General features: G+C 35.4%; 1 protein-coding gene across 1 annotated transcript; it reads left to right on the top strand.

Moving 5' to 3' along the window:
- The first annotated feature begins 7,154 nt into the window (after positions 1-7,154).
- LOC107139709 (endosome-associated-trafficking regulator 1-like) lies at positions 7,155-13,639 on the top strand. The gene is given in 3 exon segments (XM_048808202.1): positions 7,155-7,169; positions 11,589-12,665; positions 12,667-13,639. Coding segments are annotated over 3 exon segments (1,191 nt in total). The 3' UTR covers positions 12,766-13,639.
- Positions 13,640-24,092: the final 10,453 nt, after the last annotated feature.

Here is a 24,092-nt window from a genome sequence, read left to right as displayed (position 1 = left end):
TGCTGGTGCTCCTCTCTTTGTATCTGGGAAGCACAGAAAGAGAGAGAAAATGGCCATGGACAGAATAAAGTCCCTACGGGCACACTCTCTTCACCTAGGTCCCTCCTCCTATAGTTTCCACCCCCTCCCAATAGGACATTCAGCTGTTAAACGATCTGTGAACAAATCCATTGATAAGCTTAGACCCTGCAGGACCCAGTCACTACCCACAGGTCCCATCTTTGAACAGTGCTGCACTGGGGACCCCACCTTCCACACATGAGCCTTTAGAGGACATTCCAGATCCAAGGCATAGCACCATCTTACTTTATTATTTATTTATTTATTTATTTATTTATTTATTTATTTATTTTGGTGAGAACATTAGAAGCTATTTTAGCAATTGTGAACTACACAACTCATTATTATCAACTGTGGTCACAAGGCTCTGTAATAGATCACTCCAGCTTCCAGCTCCAGGCTGACTGAAACTCCATTCCCTTTGGTCAGCATCGTCCCTGTCCCCATCCACCCTCTTCCCACCAGCCTCAGGACACCACCTCCTACTCTTCTCTTTTGGTTGGTTGCTGTGGTTGCTGGGGATGGAAGCCAGGGCCTCACATATGCTGCTGAGCATAAAGCCTACCTCTGAACTGCAGTCCCAGCCCCTCCACTCTTTATTTCTATGAGATTTATAGATTTTACATAAAAGTAACATTATGAAGTATTTCCTTTTGAGTGCCTGTCCTATTTAATTTATCATAATATCTTTCAGTTCCACCTATGTTGTTGCAGATGACAGAATTTCCCTATTCTTTAAGGCTGCATAGTATCCCACTGCATGTGTACCACGTTTCCTCTGGCCATATGCCTGATGATGGATATTGAGGTTGCTTTACTATCCTGACCACTGCGAACAGCCCCACAATGAACAGGGAGGGTTCTGCTTTCCTTTCTTTTGGATATGTGCCCTGAGGTGAGACTGCTGGGTATATGATGTTTCTAGTTTTAATTTTTTTTAGGAATACCCATTTGATTTTTCCATAATGCTTGTGCCAGTCTACATTCCCACCAACAGTGTGAAGGTCTCCCTCTCTCCACATCCTCGCAGCACTCAATATTCACCTGTTGAATAATAGCATCCTGACAGGCAAGAGGTGACATCTCGTGGTGGTTTCCATGAGCAATTTTACTCATCTTTACATTTAATATCTCTCTGCAAGTTTAATAACGGTTATGCTTAAATTTGAGAGAGTATTCTTATAGATTTTTAAATCTGCATATTAAAATATCATTTAATCTGAAATAAAATGACATCTTCTCAGAGAAATGACAAAAAAAAATCCTACTGTATGTTGATTAAATCCTGTGTACAGTATCCTTAGAGACTGGTTCAAAACCCCAAGGATACCAAAATCTGTAATGCTCATGAACCTTATAAAAGATGTTACAGTATTTACATTGTAGCCTATGCACATCCAACCACACAATTAAAATCATCTCTAAATTACTTATAATACAATGTAAATACTATGTGAATACTCATTGTGCTGTGTTTTGTTTATGAAGTAATAAAAAAGAAAAAAAAATGTACATGATCACTACAGACACAGTTTTCTCTTGCCAAATATATTTGTTCTTCTGTTGATTAAGTCTACAGATGTGGAAACTGTGGATAGAGGGCCAAACATATATGATTATTAACTGAATAATTACTTTTCAGTATGTAATATAGTTTTAGGCATAATCAAATGTTTATGTGTTGTCTTTATGAAATACTGAGGTAAGGAATTCCTCAGAGTACTATCATGGATAGCATTGAAAGATAAACTTTGGCATGTTGAAATTTTGAAGGGTTTATTTGAACACGTAGTAATTCATGAATCCAAAAAGTTCACAGCAAGTGGTTAGGGGTTATGAGGATGGGGTTTAAAAGGGTTTTATGGGGGTGAATGTGGAATAGGAACAAAAAATTATTTGATCAAAATTTCAGTTTTGGACCATTCCTGTAGGATGCCCAAGCCAATATAACCAATGCCCAGTTGGCTGCCTATGATTGGCTTAGCTGGAGTTTCATTTTCAGATAGAAAGCCAGGAAATTAGAGAGATGCATAAGTTCAATGGCTTCCCATTTAATTACTTTAATGATACATATCTGGGAAATGTGCATTCTGAATGTCTAGTTCTTCTTATTTCATTATTCTGAATGGAAAATATTTGGTTGTCATTTCACAGATTGTGGCTAAAATGAAAACTAAAGTAAAAGCTAAATGGTAAGTGAGTGAACTATTATTTATGTGATCGTAAATCAGGTTCCATAAACATAAGCAAATCATAATGAAATTGAATGAAGATATAGTGAAGTAAAACATCAGAGGAATTGACAGATCCCATCAAGAGAATAGCTTCATGCTAAAATTTAATGCAATAATGTGTATTTGTTTATAGTTTTTGTTACTAATTTTAATACTGATCCATTAAATTCTATTAATGTTGAAAAGTTCATGGGATGGTGTATTAGTTATTTAAAGTAAGTAAGAAGAATATTATTTTAATATCTTTCTCACAAAACATTTCTGAAATGAGACTTGGAATATATGTACTATATATTTACTGAATGTTTACCAAATAGTTGATTTATGCATAATGGATAACATTATTACATTAAACATAAAAGGGAATGTAACTCTTAATAAGTTATAAACTATACATTTTATTATTTCCAATCAGTGCCATCCATAGGACTTCATAATATTAGTTGCTAATAATAAAGATGATAACCCTATACAGAGGGAAAAGACAGTAAGTCTATTAGCTATCATCAGAATCAAGTCATTATAATCAAATGAACTACAAAAATGGCACCCTAATTTCTACCATTTTTATTTTCAATAGGAAGAACTTTGCAAGCTACCTAATCTTGTAAAGAGAGAAAAGGAGTAATTCAGGACCCTATTCAGAGGTAGAATTTGTCAATGTTATTTTTATTCATTGAATAAGATTTCTATTTAATCAACAAGTCATTTGTGACTAACACTTGAAAATCAACCAATTTAGTTCTCAGCAATTGTCTAAATACTTCAGCATATCAAATCCTTTTAAAGTAGGGAATTCGAGAATGAAGTAGAGAAAATATTCTATACTCAGTCTAATATTGATGATTGTATTATATGTATCTCATTATTAAAATAAGGGTAAAATTTGTTTTGCCTTTTTAGCACCAGACATTATAGTCACAAAGAAATCCTGGTTCAAAAGTCAATTTGACATGAGACAGAAGAGTTCAGTGTAATCACAAAGGGAAAAAAAAATCTTGATTTAAATATATCTACTAAATACTGCAACACTTGCCGAGCATAATTTAATTATAATACTTCCTGATTAATGTGTATTGTTTACTCAATAAATCCATACCTTTCCCTCCTTCCATTTCATCTGCATTACACTGATCAACATAGCCTTTTTTACATTAATCTTGCAAATTTTCATTTTACTGTCTACATTGTTAAAATTAAAAATCTTTGATTTTCATTTCCAAAGTATTTTCCCACTTTCTGGAATTAAGGTTTCCTGATGAAGGAACATAAACAAAAATTATTTGGGCATGAATGGACATGAACTACAAATCAGGAAAGACAACAATTCCCAAGAGAATTGTTGGGAAAACTTATGGTCAACCCAATGCTTATGGTTAACCATAAGCTTTCCAGCTGATTCAGCTGAGTTTCTTAAAACCCTCACCTTGCATCAAGATTAAGGCATCTACTATGGGAGCTGGCTCTGGCAGTGTTTTCAGGAGCTACCAATGGCAAATGTTAGCAAAACTAGAGAACTACATAACCACGAAAACCAAGTCCATCAAAATTTCAAAAGTACTTTTCTTCTACAAGATTTCGTTATAATGTGCAAGAATTGCAACATTACAAGCATTGAAAATTTAGTGTGAATGTATATATACTATGTGTGGATAAATAATAGGCCTTCCTTTATTTATCTTCTTGTGATTGTCATTATAGTCTTGTTCCCTGTTGTGAAGTTGATATGCAATTTTTCAGAAAATGATGATAGTGCCAGAAGGGCTTCCCAAGAGAGGTCTCACTATAGTCTAGAAAAAGTAGATATTAGGCATCATGTGGGGAGATTAGCACTTTCCTGAGCTCACTGAGAAAGGAAGATCATTATTTAGTTATTGAATCCAATGCTTATCTGACTGGGAATATCCTATTCAAGACATACTTATTAAATCCCTTTGTCAGAGACTTGAATATGCTCTCTGCTGATGTGTGGATATGAATATGTGGTCACAGTTCACAAATCTGATTGGAAACACACATAAATGAGCTGCCATTTACAATATTTAGTGATAAATCCTAAGAAGAAAGGAGTATACACAAAGTGTGCTGATCACATTGTCAGCTGAGTGGGGCAGAAAATGTTCAAGAGGTAACACCTGAGCTCACATTTGATAAGTGAATGGAGTTTTGCTAAGAAACCAGAACAAAGACGTCCCTAGTGGGCAATCTTGAAAGACCAGAGTACAGGTGGCATGTTTGAAGGCTAAAACTAGTCAATATTCCTGAAATATAAAGAGAGCAAACTTATAGAGCTTAGATTTACCTTTTATAGGATAAGGGAAAAAAAGGTTCTTAGCTTTAAAAATCCTTGGATGTTATACTAAGGAATTTAAATTCGATTCCATAGATCACAGGAAAAATAAAAAGTCAAGGAAGAGGAATACAAAAGTGGACAGAGTAATATAGCAGAGAGAGAAAAGGGTAAAAAAAATTCCAGTTTATTTAAATAATTGCATGAAAAACATTACAAAGAGCAGAAAATGCCATGATTTTTCAAGCCCCTAGCATATCTTAGAAGATGCCTGGTATGTTATTTATCCATATAGAAAAGAAAATATTTAAGGAAAAAAGTCAGTTCTGAACAGGTTACACTTGAGCAAACAGATGGACCTGAAGAAACTTCCAAGAGAATCATGAAATGTTGGTCCCTGGAAGAGAAAAGGAAATTCTGATTGGACATTTAGAAGTTGTTAGTGCGCATGTAAGTAATTAAAAACATAGGCTTAAATTCACTAGTAATTTGGAAATTCATTCTTGCATATAACAGAATCACAAACTTAAAGTATCCTAAAATCCATTTTTAGAGTACAATCTCCATTAATCTATCAGGTATCTATCTACAAAGTCAGAAATACCTAACATTTAAACCCTTCCTGGACCTACAATAATTCATGTGCTTACATACAAGTAGAACATATCTGTGTAATTATACTCAATGCATTATGATAGTTTTAGAGACCCTAAAGATAAAAAAAAAATGTCATTGTCCTGAACAGCAGTCTGGAGGCAATTGTAATCGTCCTAACAAACATTATGTTCACCATCATCCTGTCATGTAAATACCATTATAATTTCCATTTTTTGGACAAGAAAATTGAAGTACAGGGAGCCTCATTGCTCTAAAATGTGGGGAAAATAGTCTATATTAATTAGAGAATATTTATCAGAAAAACACAATGTTTTTCCTGTAATAAATTACTGCATACAAATGTTTTTAAGTTTTAGAAGAGCTAGATGAAAAAATAATAAAATGTATTTACTAATGAAAACAATTTATAATTTTAACATACAATCATAATTTCCAACCTATTTTTAGAAATAGCATTTTGTGATCATTATAATGATATATCCTTTTGAAAAAATATGAACAATAAAAGAAACATAAACACAAAAGTAAAAAGGACTTGCACCTATTTGCCATCATCGAAAGATAGCCACTGGTAAACACTCAGTGTCTATATATCCAAAGTCTACCCTATTTATATTACTAAATTTCACTGAACAAATTAGACTTATACTATACACACACACACACACACACACACACACAGAGTTTCATTGTCTTCTTTCTTCTCTTAATCATCAATAATCAGAACTATTCCATGCTGTTACTTGAAACCCTTCATTTTGAAATACATAGCATTGCATTCTTTAAATAACTCAACAACAAATATGACTTTCATGATGTCTAGTATTTAACTGTCTGGGTTTTGTAAATAATGATGTATAGACATTCTTACTTGTAAATACTTCTGCAGACCTCTAATAATTTCTAAAAATAAATTTCCACATTTGGAATCACTCAATTCTTTTAATCTGAAATGACTGCCAACCCACTAATAGTTAAATATATATTTTTAACATCCTATACAATGACTTTCCCTCAAAAGTCTTTAATTTAATTGCTTTCCTTTAATCAGTAAAATAATTACGGCTATATTAACAGAACTTGGAATAAGGCACTAACACTTAGTAAAAGTTAAATTGAAGTTAATAATGATTAACCATTATTATTCTTATTAGGCTTTTAAATACTCTTTCATGACTCTTGGTCTGCATTTATTTTAATTATTTCTTGTTAAATTAATTAGCACCTAAGCTTTGGTCCAGAAGCAAATTGTACAACTATCTAATGTTCCTATAGAGATCACATAGTTAGCAATTTAGAGACTATAAGAATAAACCTATTTTTAAATTATCATGTAAAATTCAAATGAATATTAATATCTTAAAGTTCTTTATAGTGAAGAAAGCACATTGTTTCATATTTTTTAAGCATAGAAACCACCATAAAAAATAGACAAGATTTTATCTCAGGAAATATTCTCTGTGGGCACATAAGCTTTTATTTTAGAATCATCTTTTTACATGCCAGGAAAATTGAGCCTTCTTCTGTAACACAGAACTGGTATTTAAGCATTATTTTCTGTTCCTTTTGCCAGGTTTCTCATCTTTTCAGTTGTGTGAAGCACTTTGCAACTTCTTATATGCATAATTAAATGTTGAGCCATAAGTCACCTACAACTGAACACTTTAATCAGGTATGTACATAACTCAGTATGAATGATTAATCCTCAAATATGTCTAGTATAAAATGGCCCTTTAACAGTTTTTGTATTGGAATTCTGAAGACAGAGTACATTTTGTAACAAGGACAGAAAAGAGAAAAGTAAGGACTTTAAGAAAGTATGTGTCATATGGGGCTGGGGATGTGGCTCAAGCCACACCTAACAGTATTTACTCTCTTGCATAATCCTCTTTCATAATGATTCTGAGCTTGGCCATGAGGTTTTCATGGTTAGGGGATATTAGTAATGTGACATGAGTAAAGGCTTGGTAAGTGCTTGCACTTGAAATTGGTCCCCTTGAAATGCTACCTCTTGGATCTCTGAAACCACTGTCCATCGAAAGGAACCGAAAAATTAAACTGATATCCAGATCCAAGACCCCAGGTAATGTTATGATCTCATTAGACCTGTTTTAATCAGCCCCAACAGTCCTTGCTATAGCAGTTTAGGCTATAGACATGAAGCAGCTACTCAATTGTCTTCTTTGTCCCCTGATAGTCTAACCTACAGAACTGTTAACAAGTAAAAATGATTCTTGTTTTAAACTAGTAAGTTTTTGCAGTAGTTTACTACGTACCAAAAGATAACTGAGGTTTTGGTTTGGTTTGTTATGTAACAAAAGATAATTATAAAAGAAATTGATACCAGAAGTGAGACATTGCTATAACAAAAGTCTAAACTGACTTCAACCTTGGAACTGAGAAGCTAGGACAAGGCTGGCATGCACCAACCAATGCTTATGAACAAAAAAGGCAGACACAGAGGGAAGAAAACCATAAACAGGGAAAACCACTACCCTCCTAACCCCAGTGAAGGACTATTTCCTGCTTCCTGAATAGGGATACCTAACAGGAGGCCAGATAAATTTCAGAATTGTTATGGGCCCAGGGTGGTTATATTCGATGTGTTCCCCACTTTTTCAATAGGTTTGTGTATCGTCCTGAAAGAAAAGTAGGACAGAAAAATTCCATGTCCCTGTAATACCCCCTTATTCACAAGAGCCCAACCAAGTAAAGAGAACAAAGAGCAGACATAGGCCTGGACTGTCCAGATAAACTAGGACACCAGCTTTTCCTCACATATGCTGGAAATTAGGGCAAGTTTGTTATTGGTAGAAAGCTACCTTATTGCCTGCACACCAGAACAGCTGGTCCTTGGGACAAAGCAAGCTAAAGTGATGTTGCTTGTGTAACCTAATCTATAACTGCCACCTCCACAGTAACCACATGCAATAACTGGTGCAGATGAGAGTGCCATAAAGAGGGAATTGATCATCCCAGTGACCTCTTCAGACAAAGTGTGGACAAGGAAAGAGGGCATTAGTTTCCAGCAAGGAACCAGAGGCACTGTATGAAGCATAAGTACATCTGCCCAGCCCACCACCACTGACCTTCCTGGCAAGACACCTGTTCAGCATGTCACCATTGCATTAAGCACTTCTTGATAAACTTTATATTTTAGATCCCATCTCTGGGTGTCTTCTTTGGTCCCTTGGCAACCTATCCCACTATCCTAGCACAACTGTGGCAGTAGATGTAATACCTAGTATATTGCAGTTTTCCTATTACTATTGCATCATTATATACTAGGTGTGTGAAGATTGATAAGTCCTTCTTTAATTGACAGATGTCTGGATTGTGAAGTCTTTTATGAGGAGTTTCACTGAAGGACTTCACTGAAGGATCATCTGTTTCACTTGTACAGAATTCAAATGATATGACCCTGAACTTGAAATATGATATAAAGTATTTGGAGAGGGACAGAGTATTTTGCATATGAAGGACTGTGTGGATTTATAGACATCAAAGAAAGTACTACAGTACAACAGTTATATAAGCTATTGCTGAAAATCCATATCTTGCAGTATTCACATATGTATTAGTCAACTGTTCATGGCTGTGATCAAAGCACCTGACATAAATTTATTTTGATTATGGTTTCAGAGATTTCAACCCATGGTCAACCAGCTCCATTTCTCTGGGCCTAAGATGAAACAGAACATTATTGCAGAAGTGCATAGTAAAGGGAAACTGCTCATTTCATACCCTCTGAGAAACACAAAGAGACAGAGAAAGGTACCATTTATTCAGCTATCAGTTGATAAATTCAATAATGAGGATAAAGTCCTCACAATATAATCATATCCCCAAAGCCCTACCTCTGGCCATGCTGCGTTAGGAACTAAGTCTTCAACATATCAACTTTGGGGACACCTTTCAAGTCCAAGCCATAATAACACTTCTTATACAGTCTCCTCCCACTGACTCTGAATTGACTATGTGACTTTCTTTGGCCATGGAGTCATTAGAAAGTATAACATAAACAGTCACTGGGTAGACACTTATACTCTAGTCCTCATGCAATGCACCCTCTTGGGATTCTGAGAATTGTGCAAAACCATCAACTAGCTACTTGGAAAAGAGACTTGATGGAGAACCTATCAACTGTTAAGACCAAATCCTCAGATATAAGGCATCAATCAATTTATGGCAGCCAACCCCTTCTTGTTCCAGGTATCACATCTGACATTCTAAACATCAGAGAGCAAGATGTGTTGTTCCCACTGTTTCCTGCTCAAATTTCTGAATAAAGAATCACAGACCAAGTAAAATGGTTGTGATTTTAAGTCACTGCATTTGGGTTGGCTTGTTACAGAGCAGTAGATAACTAAAAAATTATGCTGTAGTTGCATATGAGTGAATACGAATATCATAGGGCAACATATGTGTAAGCAAGGATCAGCAGTTACAATATCACATAATTAGGAATGTGTCCTGTTACCTCAGGCTCACCACAGAAGTACAGAGGGAGCCATTAATCACTTCCTTTTACTGGGAGAACTGGGGAATCAAGACATAGCTCCATGACTTTGAGGTGTTCAACTATTTACACACATGTATAAGCTGCCAAATCTTTCACATTGTACTATAAAAGCCATTCACATTCTTTCATATTAAATACAGACTTCATATCTAAATCTGTATAGTGATATTATAAACATGTTACATAACTCTACTTAGAACAATTTAATAAAGAAATATGGCAAATAAATGGAGATGGTCTTGTTCCAAAGAAATAGTTGTAAAGAGGGACTAAGCCAAGAAAGAGAATATTCATACTTACTAAGATTACCTACTACATGTAAGGCATTTTGCTTTTTATTTAAATATTCTAAATTGTATACTGCCCTATATTCATATGATTCTAATATGAATATTTTATATCAAATAAGCTGGGAATTATTGAAATTCCAATTATTAGTAGTTTTTTATTATTTTATGTCTTGAGAAAATAATAATTATCCATATATGCATTTTAAAAATATATAATAGAAGAAGAAAATGCCAGACATTTTTCATTTAATAAGAATTAGAAATTCTCATATATAAAAATATTAAATAATTCACCTCTAGGTTATACCTAGATTATGTCATATTTCCATTATCTATATGGATTATTTGTTTATTTAATTATAATGTGAGTCTGACTTAATGATTGAAAAGGATTCTAGATCTCAAACTGCTAATATTAAAATCCTTGCTCTATCACATCTTAACTGTATGACCTGTGCTTCCAACTCCACAATGTTAAAATGAGGACATTAATAGTAATTTCTCCAGTTATCTTTTAAGAATTAAATAAAATGATATACATAAGGCAATGAGCAGAACCAGAAAATAATATAATATGAAAAAGTGTAAATTTGGATTTTTAAACAGTTTGGTTGCCAAATTTCTCTTCAATTTAGGTAAATTTTCCCTCTAGTCTTTTGCACTCTTAGAATTGTTCAAAATAATGATCAGGTGAAAAAGGAAACTAACATGTATGGACTGTCAGGCAATTTCCAAAAGATTTGCTTTTAGAAACAATGCAGTCATTGATTTAATCATTACAACTCTGTTTTTTAAGATTTTTAAAAATGAACACAATATCCTTATTTATTTTATTTATCTTTTTATGTGGTGCTGAGGATCGAACCCAGCACCTCACAAGTGTGAGGCAAGCACTCTAACGCTGAGCTATAACACCAGCCCCACCCAATCATTGCAACTCTTGTAAGGCAGAAAGGAAAGGCCTTTACGAGTAAGCAGTGTTTGAGTAGGAACTGAGTCACTTAAACAGGTGCATTACATGCAGAAGGGACAGAAAGAGCTGTGGCCACAATGAGAGAGATGGTTAGCTACTGAAAGCACAACACAACAGGAGGAAGAGTGGGGAGGTAAGATTCTACAAAAGAATGGAGATCAGATCATGGAGGGACTTGCATACCTGAGTAAGATATGTGGAGTTAATTTGAGTTGAAATAGAAAGTCACTTAACAACATTAAGGAGGAAAGTGGTTCAAATTGATTTATCTGAATATTTTGGATGATTCATTCACAAAGGTCACCACCACACATTCTCCTTTGTGGCAGAAATGCAAGCCAGTGTAAGAAACCTATTTATTAACTATTTTTTTTGGTGGGAGAATAAAGCCTTTCTTGAAATATCCATACCTCCACCAGCATAATATAGAACACATCTTCTGCAGAGTGTAAAGGCCATTTGAATTTAATGCCACTGAAATTTGAACAACACTCTTTCTGTATATTCTGTTATTTAAAAATACATCCCAGGAAGCGGCGGCCAGAGAATGGGAGCGGCGGCAGCGACGCGGTGGCGGGCCGTGGGGTCGCAGCCCGGCTAGGCCGCCGCGGCGATTTCGGGCTACGCGCGCCGCCCGGGTGTGCCCCCGCTGTCCCGGGCCCGGAGCCTCGTCGTTCCCGACGATTTTGGCTATGGAAAAGGGAAATGTACTAAGCAAGGCCCAGCAGGAGCTCACGAGACCCATTTTGGAGATGACAAACTGGAAGACCTTGAAGAGGCAAATCCATTCTCCTTTAAAGAGTTTCTGAAAACCAAGAACCTTGGTCTGACGAAAGATGACACGACCAATAGCAGAATTTATCCAAAGGAAGCCTCAAGGCACTCCTTGGGACTGGACCACAGCTCTCCCACCCCCCAGACTGTGGGGTATGGCCTGGAATATCAGCAGCCATTTTTTGAAGACCCCACAGGGGCTGGCGACATCGTGGATGAGGAGGAGGAAGATGAAGACAGTGGGTGGAATGGGGCCTATTTACCATCTGCTGTGGAAAAGACTCACTCCTCCAGGGCCACGGCCAGCACATCACCCTGTGGCACATACCTTTCCTTTTTTTCCACCCCATCGGAGCTGGCGGGGCCCGAGTCTCTGCCCCCCTGGACACTGAGTGACACAGATTCACGCATCTCTCTGGCATCTCCAGCAGGGAGTCCTAGTGCAGAGTTTACAACTCACGGGGAGTCTCTGGGAGACAGACACCTGCGGACACTGCAGATAAGTTATGAAGCACTGAAAGATGAAAATTCTAAGCTAAGAAGAAAGCTGAATGAGGTTCAGAGCTTCTCTGAAACTCAAACAGAAATGGTAAGGACGCTTGAGCGGAAGCTAGAAGCAAAGATGATCAAGGAGGAGAGTGACTACCATGACCTGGAGTCAGTGGTCCAGCAGGTGGAGCAGAACCTGGAGCTGATGACGAAACGGGCTGTAAAGGCAGAAAATCACGTCATAAAGCTGAAACAGGAAATAAACTTGCTCCAGGCACAGGTCTCCAACTTCAAGCGCGAGAATGAAGCCCTGAGGTCAGGCCAGGGTGCCAGCCTGACGGTGGTAAAGCAAAATACTGACGTGGCCTTACAGAATCTCCGTGTTGTCATGAACAGTGCACATGCCTCCATAAAGGCAGCTGGTTTCTGGAGCTGAAACATTGAATTTTGTGGCTGAAATCCTTAAATCTATAGACAGAATTTCCGAAATTAAAGATGAGGAGGAGAAGTCTTAAGGACCTCTGGATGCTTCCAGCTCCCAGCTCCGTGTGCCCTGATCAGCAGTGCTTCATCTGAATGTGCAATTGTGCCCCAAACTATGCAGTCTTCACTCAGAATATTTATCATGAGATACTAATTTCATGACCTAAAACAGTGTTATTGGCCACCTGCAATAAGAGCAGCTCTTGTCCATGAGTTGCTTTTGTGGTTTATGTGCAGTCCTTCTTGGTGAAATTCTGTTTTGTAGATTCAGTAACCTGTTGGAAGAAATTTTTACAAAATCCAGTGAGTTTTTAAATTACTAAATATGAAAACAAAAGTTCTGTAATAAGTGCTCTTCCATTTTCATCCCAGAACATTGATAAGTTCAGTTGATTATCTTGATTACGTAAGTAGAACACTAAGAACCACCCAGGAATGAGCAGCTTGAACAGGGACATGTGCCTTTTTGCTGTCACTCAGCGCCTATCAGCCTTCCTGGGGTGGTTTCTGTGGTCAGTGGCCCAAGTACAGAGACACCACTTGGTGGACACTGCTATTCCTCCTACAGGGACACAAGGTTGCAGACATTCCACACTGTGAAGGTGTCTAAACTTGGGCTTTGAGCCTTCAGCTTTGAAAAGCTATTTTGGCTGGTGATTTTGATACACATTTCAAGTGTGTTTTTACAGTGAAGCTTAAAGTTCGGTAGTCTAAAGCATGTGCAGAGCCTCATTGGGTAGGCATGAGGTCTTTGGGCTCCTCATACCTGCTTTACTGTTTGGGAGGGCACAACAGGCACCCTGTGCCTTTTGGGCTGTTTTCCTGGAGATGCTATTTTTTACCTTCCTTTTCCCCTCTTGTTCAAACCTACAGGTTTCCTGTTTAAATAAATTCTGAAGTTCAAAATAAATAAATAAATAAATAAAATAAAAATAAAAATACATCCCAAACATGATTTAATCTTCATGATTTTAAAATGTAACAAAAGGTGTTGTAAATGTACTAATTACTTTGGGGCATTGTTAATTAGCAACTATAAATATTCTGTTGTTATAGATTTTTTAATCTTTTGTTGTTTTTAAAGATCTGGTTCTTATGGTTTAATTAATAACAGATTGAGGCAATAAGAATAAAGATAAAAATTATATACTCCTGAGGACTTTACTAAATCTTTACAGCTTCTTAAGAATATTTTAGTTTTGTCCTTACTACTCAGCATGCAAGTGGGAATTAAAAGTACATAAAATTAAGGACTATCTTCAGGGGCTCTGCAGTCTCTCCAAAGATGCTACAAAATTTAAATGTTTCCGAAGCATGCCAGAGTTGCTTTTAGTTAATTTTCTTGTAGAAGTCTCACCTGAGGGGGTTGTTGGAAGTATACAACATGTTTCATTTTAATGTTGAAGAAGAGAAGTTAAATGACTTGCCCACAGTCAAAGATTGTTACTATAAGAATAGAGGGAAACATTTCCAGTTCTTTACATTACTCATTTATTCATCAAACCACTGAATAGTATTTGGCTGCAAAGCTGCAAGAAGCATAGCAAAACTGTCTGATGCAAAACTTATTTTTGCACTTTACACTTTTACCCTGCGGGTTTTGAAAAGTTATCCAGAGTGCTGAACGGGAAAGAACACAGGAGAATGGGGACAGGTACTTAGAAGACCTGAAGTATAGTCTAAGGTACACCACTTTACTAGCTCTTGCAATTGCTATTGCAGAATATATCACCTCAACATGTAGTAGCTTAAAACAACAACTGTGTTATCATCACTGCCAGTGCTGAAAGTTGGTAGGGTTCTTTTCTAATTTTTCATAAAGTTGCTCAGATAGAAACTGAATGAGGACATTTCCAATGCTTCTTTCCCCCACCAGTCTAAGCACCAAAGCTAGTTATTGGCCATAACATGAACACATGACCTTTTCACAAGGCCAAAACTTCCTCACAGCATGGAAGCTGAGTTCTAAGTGCAACCATAGGCAGAAGGAATATTACTTTCTGTAACCTAAACTCAGAAGTCAGATAGCATCAATTCCAACCCAACCACATGCCTACACAGACTCAAATAAAGGAACATAGATCCTTGCATGGCCCAGCAGGAGGAGTGTCAATGTTGTCTTACAGGAATAGCAGGTGGAATGGGAAGATCGTTATGACCATCTTGGAAAATACAATCTGATTTGCTAGCTATGTTCTCTCTATCAGGTTTCTCAGTCCCTTGCTGTTTCCATCTACAAAATGGAAATATTAACTGTTTGATTTACTTTAAACTGTAGTTGTAAAGTCTAATAATAGGATACACAAGAAAAGTCAATAAATACTAAAACACAATTTAAACAAAAGATGTTATTAAGGTATAAATTTCCCCTAACTTATGTGACAGAGATAAAGAGGAATCTATTGAGATCTTAGATTACAATTTGTCCAGAGTCATAGTTTTCTAACTTAGCAGTAAATCGCTTACATGGAATATACAGTAGAATTAACTCATATGACAATACAAAGAATCGAGGTTTATAAAGATGATTCAAAAAATTTATTTACATGTATAGATTTGAAAATGAATTTTCATAAAAATGAAAATGTTTATAAGATAATTACTGTGTGAATATGAAAATATACTGTGAAAATATGAAAATATAGGAAACCTTAAATTTTATTTTTTTCATGAAATGCTTGGTGCTTTTGCATGTCATGTTTCTATGCTTCAAGTGTCTTCATGTGTAAAATTAAAAACCTAGTACCTTTTATAAATATTATCTGAAATAACCCATTAAATTATGTTTAAAATAATACCAACTTGAGTGGTAAATATAATCTAGTACAGAAATGTAGTTAGGATTTGATTCTGTGTCAAGACTGATTAAGTTCATAAAGCATAGCAAAATTCAAGAATTGAGTAAAATGGCCTTATATTCCCCTAAGGTCTGACTAAACTTTAGCTAGATTTAGACAAATTTCTTCTGGACAAAATGTCTTTGACCTCCTTTGTTAAGGGCCTTCACTTTAGGAAACTTGCAATTGCAAGCACAAGCACTTTCTCTGCCCTTTGGAGAGGTAAATCTAGCATGCATTTCTCAAATACATGGGAGCCATCTAAAATGTAATCATCAATAAGAGTCCTTCACTCTCAGTCAGTGTTGGAACATTGACACCCACTTTAGTTTAACTCTGTCAGACAGCAAAGGTACATGACCTAAACACACTGAAAGGTATACTGACCTAACCATACTGAAAACACACTGTTCTCCAGTGCTTCTCCAATAGCTCACTGTACTGTTTTAAAACACTTCTTTTCTTTTATTTCATGGAGTTCAATGCATTCTTTATCCTAGATTGAAATGGTCTTGGAATTTATTGCTATAGTCTTGAAGAAACCAATTTAATTGGTTCTTTGAAATTTTTCTGGGACAAAAACACTTGGATCTGTATATCACTTTGTGAATTTCATACATTAACTATATGGTAATATCTGTTTTGTTTTGTTTTGTTTTAAGAATTTCCCACATTTAATGGCCAGATAGCAGAAAATAAGTTTACAAAGGAGATGGAAAAAGAATATTCAGAATGATAGAAGACAAGCCATTGGGGTTTTTGTTGTATAAACTAAATACCAAGAGTGTTTCAAAAAGGAGGGAACAGTCAGTGGTGTCAGGCACTGATGTGAAGTTTAGTAAGACTGAGGATAAAAAGCATCTGTTTTAGTCGGCTATTTCACTGCTGTGACCAGATCTGACAAGAACAATTTTAAAGGGGGGAAAGTTGATTTGAAAGTTATTTATTTCTCCTCTGAACCTTCTTACATTGTCTCACAAGTGAGCTTTTGGAGGACACCTCAATCTAAACCATAATAGTATCACTTAAGTTTGGGGATGGTTAACACCTGTTTGGGACTTGTCAATAAATGACAAATCAATTATATTGTTTGAGTTATTATAAAGTTTTGGGTTTGTAAGCTAAAAGAATTAGCTTTATCTAATTAGTTTAGTTTATCTAATATCTAATTAGAATTAGTTTAGTCCCTAGAACAATGAAAGCTTCCTAAAGGCAAAGACCCCTTCTTTCTCATTCCATTGTTTTTCACTAATGGAAAAAAAAAACAATAGAAGGAAAGAACTAATAAAATTTGGGAGAGTTAAGGAAGTTTTCAAGTAACATAACATGACTTGAAATTTTGGTGAGAAGGACTTTTATAGGAGTTGATGCTTTCTGAAGAGTTATCCCCATATACAAAACTAAACCATGTTTAGAAGTAACTGTGATATACCAGAAATGTCCATGGTTATAATTATGTTACATAAAGGCAAAGTTTCCTATTGGTGCTTTAGAAGGTTACTTAGGAGCAGGATTTCAATAGCTGAATCTCGGTTACTGCTGATAAGTTTCAAACCTAGGGCAGTAGATTTTTACTAAACCTAGAATGAGAAGAAGGCTAAAATTCAGAGTATGAAAAAACCAAGGAACTTCACAAATCCAGGAGGCTAATCACAAACTTAATTTTTAAAAAATTAAATAAAGAAATAACTAAGCAGAAGCAGATATAAAAATAAAGATTTTAGAATCAGGAATGTACTCATCACAAATATTATCCAGAAACAAATAGTTGGTTATTGCCATAATACAGAAGAAGTTTTAAGACCTAAATTGGCAGCTCTATAGAGGGAACAAATCAGACAAAAGAAATTTAATCTGCAGAACTCTGTGATTGATAGACTTTGAGAGAGTATAAAGAGAAAAACCCAAAGGTGTTAAGTTTATAAATTCTGACCTAGGCAAATAATACATAATTGTCACTCACTGAAACCGAATAAAACATTGAGCACATTCAGGTTAAAAGATAATTAACATACTTCATAACATCATTAGGATAAGGTAAATTTTGAAACCTTAATGTATCCAGGGGGAGATTCAAATTTTAGACAAATTAGGAAGATGAAGTATGCATCCTGCCAAGAATTGAAGTGTTTGGAAGTGTGTTGATTATGAAACAGTGGTGGCATGGTACACACTATCGTCCTTAAGAGGATCTTCAGTTGAAAACTAATGAGTCATTGATTCAAGAGATAAGTTAGTGACAGAGAAAAAGCAAAAACTCAGAATTTCAAGTGAGAAAAGACTGATGGGTTTGTCAGGGTCCATGGAAAATTTTTAAAAATAATAATGCATATAGAGTACAATGACATTGACTTGCAGTTCATCCCAAGGTTAATAGAATAAGGAAGCAAGACTTCAGATTATCTTTCTTTTGTTGTTGAGCCAGAGAGTATCCTCAATAAAGCTAAACTTTGGTCTAGCTTCATTCCAAAAACAAATATATCCTGCATGAAGAGTTTATCAGAATATCTGTTTGATTCTTGGAATCAATAGCAGGTAGTGGGCAATTGGTCAATGCGTCAAGAAATGATAATTTAGATTCACTAGGAATAGAAAGTAAAAATTCAGACTCAAGAGCAGTTAGCAGCAGGACATCAGTTAGCTCTCTGAGCCACAGAAATATTGCCAGAAATCAACACAAAATTTATTTTCCATACTTGAAGATGTAACAAGAATTGGCATATGGTACAATGAATGGCATAGTCTTTAAACAGATGGTACATGCTTTACTTTTGTTAAATTTCTTAAGCAATTAGTTGTAAACAATTCTGATTTTTATGTGATATCCAATTCTTTTTTCCTGAAATTAAAAAAAAAAGTTTTCCTAAAATATTCTAGAATTTAAAATTATCTCAGGAACAGCACCAATTAACTATATATAATATTCTGTCTGCTTTTTCACTAGATTCATTATAGACTTCTAATTAAAGATGTTTTGTCCTTTTCCTTTTATTAAAAAACAATGAACATCATGAGACTGAGAACTCTGTGTGAACTCTTAGATTCTGAAGCTTTACATCTCAGATAATAGAACATTTGTTGGCTCCTACACAGTTGTATATAACTTATTTGAAGTTTCTTACTGGAAAAAAATAATAAGAATATTTTGGAAATTCAATGATTACAAAACTTCAAGGCAATAGATAAGTAAGTTTTGGGTAGTTGTTCTATTTTTGTAGCTATGTATTGTCTTCAGTTATATGTAAATGTTGAAAGCAGAGCAAAAGTGAAAGTGTGTGATTCTTGACACTACAGTGCAATGTTTTATAAGGTGCTATAATTAGCTATATTATCATGATCTACAGAATATTATGATATCCATCTATTACAGTAAAATGGACTTACACAGTAGCAAACTGATTTTTAATTACAACAGTTCTAAGGCATCAAATAAAATTTAATAGGCATTAAGATACTGCCTAGAACTCAGGGTCTCAGTATAACTACCCAAGCCATTTATAGAGCACATCTCAACACCATGTGTCCTAGATGCTATATGCAGATTATGGGACCTATTTGCCTGTTTGGTTTCAATATTGTGGCCCCATCCTTTCATTTTATGGCCCCATTCCTCATTTTTGAAATGGAAAACTTTACTCTGTGACAGTGTGTATTGTATATGTGTAACTTGCCAAGAATTGCAGATGAGGTTTTGGACATTTGGGCAATTCTTGAACCTGGAAATATGCAGATTCTTAGAGATAGACTAAATTTTGCATTGTGTGATAGGCATGGCCTTGAGGGACCAGGGGTAGAATGTATGGTTTAAATATGAGGTGTCCCCAAGAGTGTTAATGCAGAAATATTCAGAAGTGAAATAAATTGATTGTGAAAGCTATAATTGAATCAGTCTATCCTAGCTTAAATGGACTAACTGGGTGATAATGGAAGGCAGGTGGGGCATGGCTGGAGGAGATGGATCCCCGGGACATGCTTTAGAAGGGTTCATCTTCCTTATGGCTCCCACCACCCCTGTTTCCTGGATCCCATAAAGGGAGTGGTATACCTCCACCACAACCTTCCTCCATGTTGTTCTTCCTCACCTTGGGTCCAGAGCAGTGGTGTCAACACAGGATGGACTAAATTTTGAAATCATGAGCCAAATAAACTTCCTCCTCTAAGTTGTCTTGTCAGATAGTTTGTTCACAGTGACGTAAGTTGACTAAAACAGCAACCAAACCAAACTGGTTTCAAATTCAGCTTTTGCCACTTTTTTTGGCATGTGAACTTGGTCAGGATATTAAACTCCCAAAGCCTCAGTGTTCTTCTCTTTTAAAGTTAGTATAATCATACCAACCACATGCAACTTATGTAGGAGCTTTAATGAATAATATGTCTAAAGTACTATACAATTTATATTACTTTTTAATAAATATATCTTTAACTGGAATGAGTGTATCTAATTGTAACTTTCACCGGAATGTGGCAGGGGTGAGGGGAAGGACACAAAGTATTGAGAACAATAATCAAAATTCTTTATTTTATGCTAAAGAATAAGGTCTAATTTAAAATATAAGACTGTTAACTGTGGCATAACCAGAGGAAATTTGTGATTGATCATGATGTTCCACTCACATCATACCTGTGAAGAATACATATTCTATTTTCTTATACATTTCTTCATATCTCAGCTAATAAACATCTTTCTCCTTCACCATGCTTTATTAAAAGGTAGTTCGTTACTTCTAAGAAAAGAAATAGATACAACACCAAAATATCAGAGTGATCAACCGTTTTTTGCTCTGTCATTGATTCAACAGTTTCTAACTGATGGCCCCCTTTATAAACAACAGTGACGGCAGAACTAGTCATTTAATGCTGGTGACACCAGAAATGCAAGATCAACCATATTCACTGACATAGATTAGTATAACATGTGCTCAACAAATAGATTTACTCCAGAAAGAGACCACTAAGTTCTCATTTGATTTCATACTTTTTCCCAAAATTGTAACTTTATTGAAACAAGAAGCTACATTGATTTTTTTAAAAATGCATTCACACTGTACATCTTTTTTCCTTTCTAAAATTAGCTATGAACATATACTGAGAAGGTCCTAGTAGGAATGCAGTATGCAGTTTGTGACACAACAAATGGATCAAAGAGCAGAGTAGGAGAATGTTGTTGGCTGAATTTTGTCCAACCAAAATTTATACATGGAAGTCGTAATGTGAGGTACCTATACATCTAACCATATTTGAAAATAAGGTCTTCAAAGTGGCCATTGTGTTAAAATTAGGTCTTTTAAGTTGGGCCTTTATCCAGTATGACTAGTGTCCTTACAGAAGGAAATTTGGGCACAGACATATGTGGCAGAGAGGAAGGAACATGAAAAGACAAAGGGAGAAGATGTCCCTCCTCAAGCCAAGGAGAAAGGCCTCAGAGCAATCAACCCTGCCTGAACCTTAATCTCAGACTTCTGCATGCCAGAAAATAGAGAGGGAAAATAAATTTCTGGTATTTAAACTACTCAGCCCATGATGTTTTGTTATGACATTTTTAGCAAGACACACACACACACACACACACACACACAGATCTCCCATTATTCTATGGTATCCTGCATGATTTCCTCCCCTTCCCTGTTCCTGTCAAGGTAATCCTGATCTAGTATGCAAACACATCTTCAAGAGATACTTGTTGTACTAACACATATCCAGATCTTTTGGGAGTCCTAATTTAAAATTATATCCACATTTTGTTGGAAAAAATGAATAGTTATTGTTATTCATTGAAATTTTTCTGTAATCATCCCCATTCTTCTTCAGACAAGACAGAAATCTTTGATCAGTTAAGGGTGAGCACAATAAACTGTGGGATTACCCATAGGTTGACCTTCTCAGATCAACACACAGGTTGGCCTCCTCAGATATAATAAAATTATGCATAAACATGTGATATACCAGCAAAAGTTCAGTCATTGATTAATTGATTGACATCTAAAAACATTAGTGAATCAACATAACACAGAAATATTAAATCGGCATATTTTTCCTTTCTTTCTCTCGTATGTCATTCTTACTGCCCTACACCAATGAAGGCATACTTATAAAATCTAGGGATTTTTGTGGAATACAGAGCTTCAGAAGTAAAATATGTTAAGATACTTTTTTTTGTAAAAGATTGTTTTAACTAGGGGCTGAAACAGGCCAACAGGAGTGTTGACAGTTTGAGATGTGAAGTTCAAAATAAGTCAAGCCATTCCCAGATGTATCTTCCTGATTCTGGGAGGCAAGTAAGCTCAATATCCCTGGGCTCTAAACCAGAAAAAAAGATTCCATTTAGATGGCACTGGCAGTGTTTGGAGACAAAGATTACTTTTTAGAAGCAAAAGGGAAAGAAAATGGATTATAAAATGGAAGACAAAATTCTAAATTCACAGACAGCAAGTATGTAAGCATAGCGCATGGATCCAAGAGTAACTCAATCTTTGTAGAGAAAGGTATATATCTAGGGAGGGGCTGTTTGTTACAAACACAGAAGGACAGATATAAAGTCTGGAACAGAAAGGTAATCTACTGGCTTATGTGAGTAAAAATTCCAGGAGTTATTTGATCAGTGGTTGAAATACTGTCCCACGTTTCAATTTCCCTTTCTCTTTCACCTCTACTTATCTTAACATCACTGCTGTTCTCCAGCAAGCTCCCTGCTCTTGGTTTAAAAGAGCTCTAGAAGCTCAAACTATACATGCCCTAAGCTTCATATTTTAAATGAAAGAGTATAATGCTTTTATCCAACACCTCCCCTCCCCTCCCCTCCATAAGGCTTCTCTCATTCCACTGGGCCTGAACATGCCACATGTTTGTCTGCAAGCCAATCACTGTAGCCAAAGGAATGTGACAGACTGACTGCTCAGATATAGGTAATATGTGTATTTCTGGGTCTTGAGGATAAATATACCTTTGTCCAAACCACATGAAATAAGAGTGAAAGAACTGATAATTTTCAAGTACAAAAATGGTTTCTCTAAAGGGAATAAATAAGCCCTGAATACAATGATTTCTATAGCCCACATACAACATGACAGTACAGAGCTGGCAGATATCAATGGAACACTGCTGGGTTAGACCAAAAAAAAAAAAAAAAGAGAGAGAAGAAGAAAAAGAAGAAGAAGAAAGAAAGAAAGAAAAGAAACCAATGATAAACACTGAAGAACTAGTTATCTCATTTTGGAGTATCACCTAATTAGAACATGAAAAGTTAAAGATGCCACAAGAATGATTAGATGACATTCTTACCAGCATGAGAGATGTGCAACAAGACAAATTTGATTTAATGGTATACAGAGAATACTATTTAGCTTACACTTAGTTTATAGAGTAAGATTATTTCTCTTTATAAGTATCTTTTATTTACTTATTAGTGCCAATCTTGCAAGGTTAAATGCTATCATTGGAATTATGGATACTCATCAGAGAAATAACCAAATATGAACATTATACACAACTTGGAATAACTTTTATAATAGTGTTTACGTGAATTCAATACTACCTACTCAACAATGTATTCATGCACTGAAAGCTATCTTAAAAACTGTAGCTATGGTGCTACAGGTTCATCACATGAGCTTAGAGAAATGAATGGATGTGGATAGAGATGGGTGGTTTTGCTTAATGATAAAGCCTCTTTAAAGGAAAACATCAAAGAAAAAAAACAAAACCCTGCATCATATGTAACAGGTCCTTTTATAACTCTGGTTTAAATTCCTCTATTGGAAATATTAAAAATATACATCTGTATTTCAGAGAAAGGAATCCTTTTGTTACCAGCCCTAGAGTTGTGCTTAATGTAAAAAGTAATGAAAAAGTATAAATATGACTCCAACTATAAATATGATTACAACTGTAAATATGTATGGAGGATTTCAAGTTCTAAATCCCACACATTTCAGCAAAATAAATAATGAAACCAGATGACCTCCTGTGGTGACAGATAGGCTCAGCTTTTGATGATGTGATTCTTACATCTGCTCTAAGCTAGAAGTTCTTTAAATTTGATAAGAAATAAAAAGAATTTTCATGGTAGACTATGAAACAAGACTCATATAAACTAATAATGAACCAAAAGCATTAATTTTCATTAATTTGAGCTATATATAATGATACAAACATTTATTCTATGTAGGTAAAGCAGAAGCAAATTTACAACAGAGCAGTTCAGTTTCCCAGAAGGGTGAAGGTTTATGGTTAACTCGTTTGCTCTTTAATTCACAAGAAATTTGAAAATGAATTTATTTTATTTCTCTTGTTAACTTGATTAACTTCATGTATTTCCTCAGGAGCCATCTTCAATGCAGAAAATTAATACTTTAAAAAGTCAAATAAATTATCATTTGGTTACCTAAATGTATGTTTTAGGAGCTAATTGCTCTCTATACAAAATTCTATTTCTTAATCATTGATTATATAACTTTTCCCTCTTGGTTCCTCATACATTTATCCAGAATGTATGCTTTCATTTTGTTATTCATAATATCTCAAAT

Source organism: Marmota marmota, unplaced genomic scaffold (genome assembly GCF_001458135.2).
Source record: "Marmota marmota marmota unplaced genomic scaffold, marMar, whole genome shotgun sequence".
NCBI classification, from domain to species: Eukaryota; Metazoa; Chordata; class Mammalia; order Rodentia; family Sciuridae; genus Marmota; species Marmota marmota.
The sequence above is the reverse complement of the archived record's forward strand: the minus strand, read 5'-3'. Positions and strand labels throughout refer to the sequence as shown.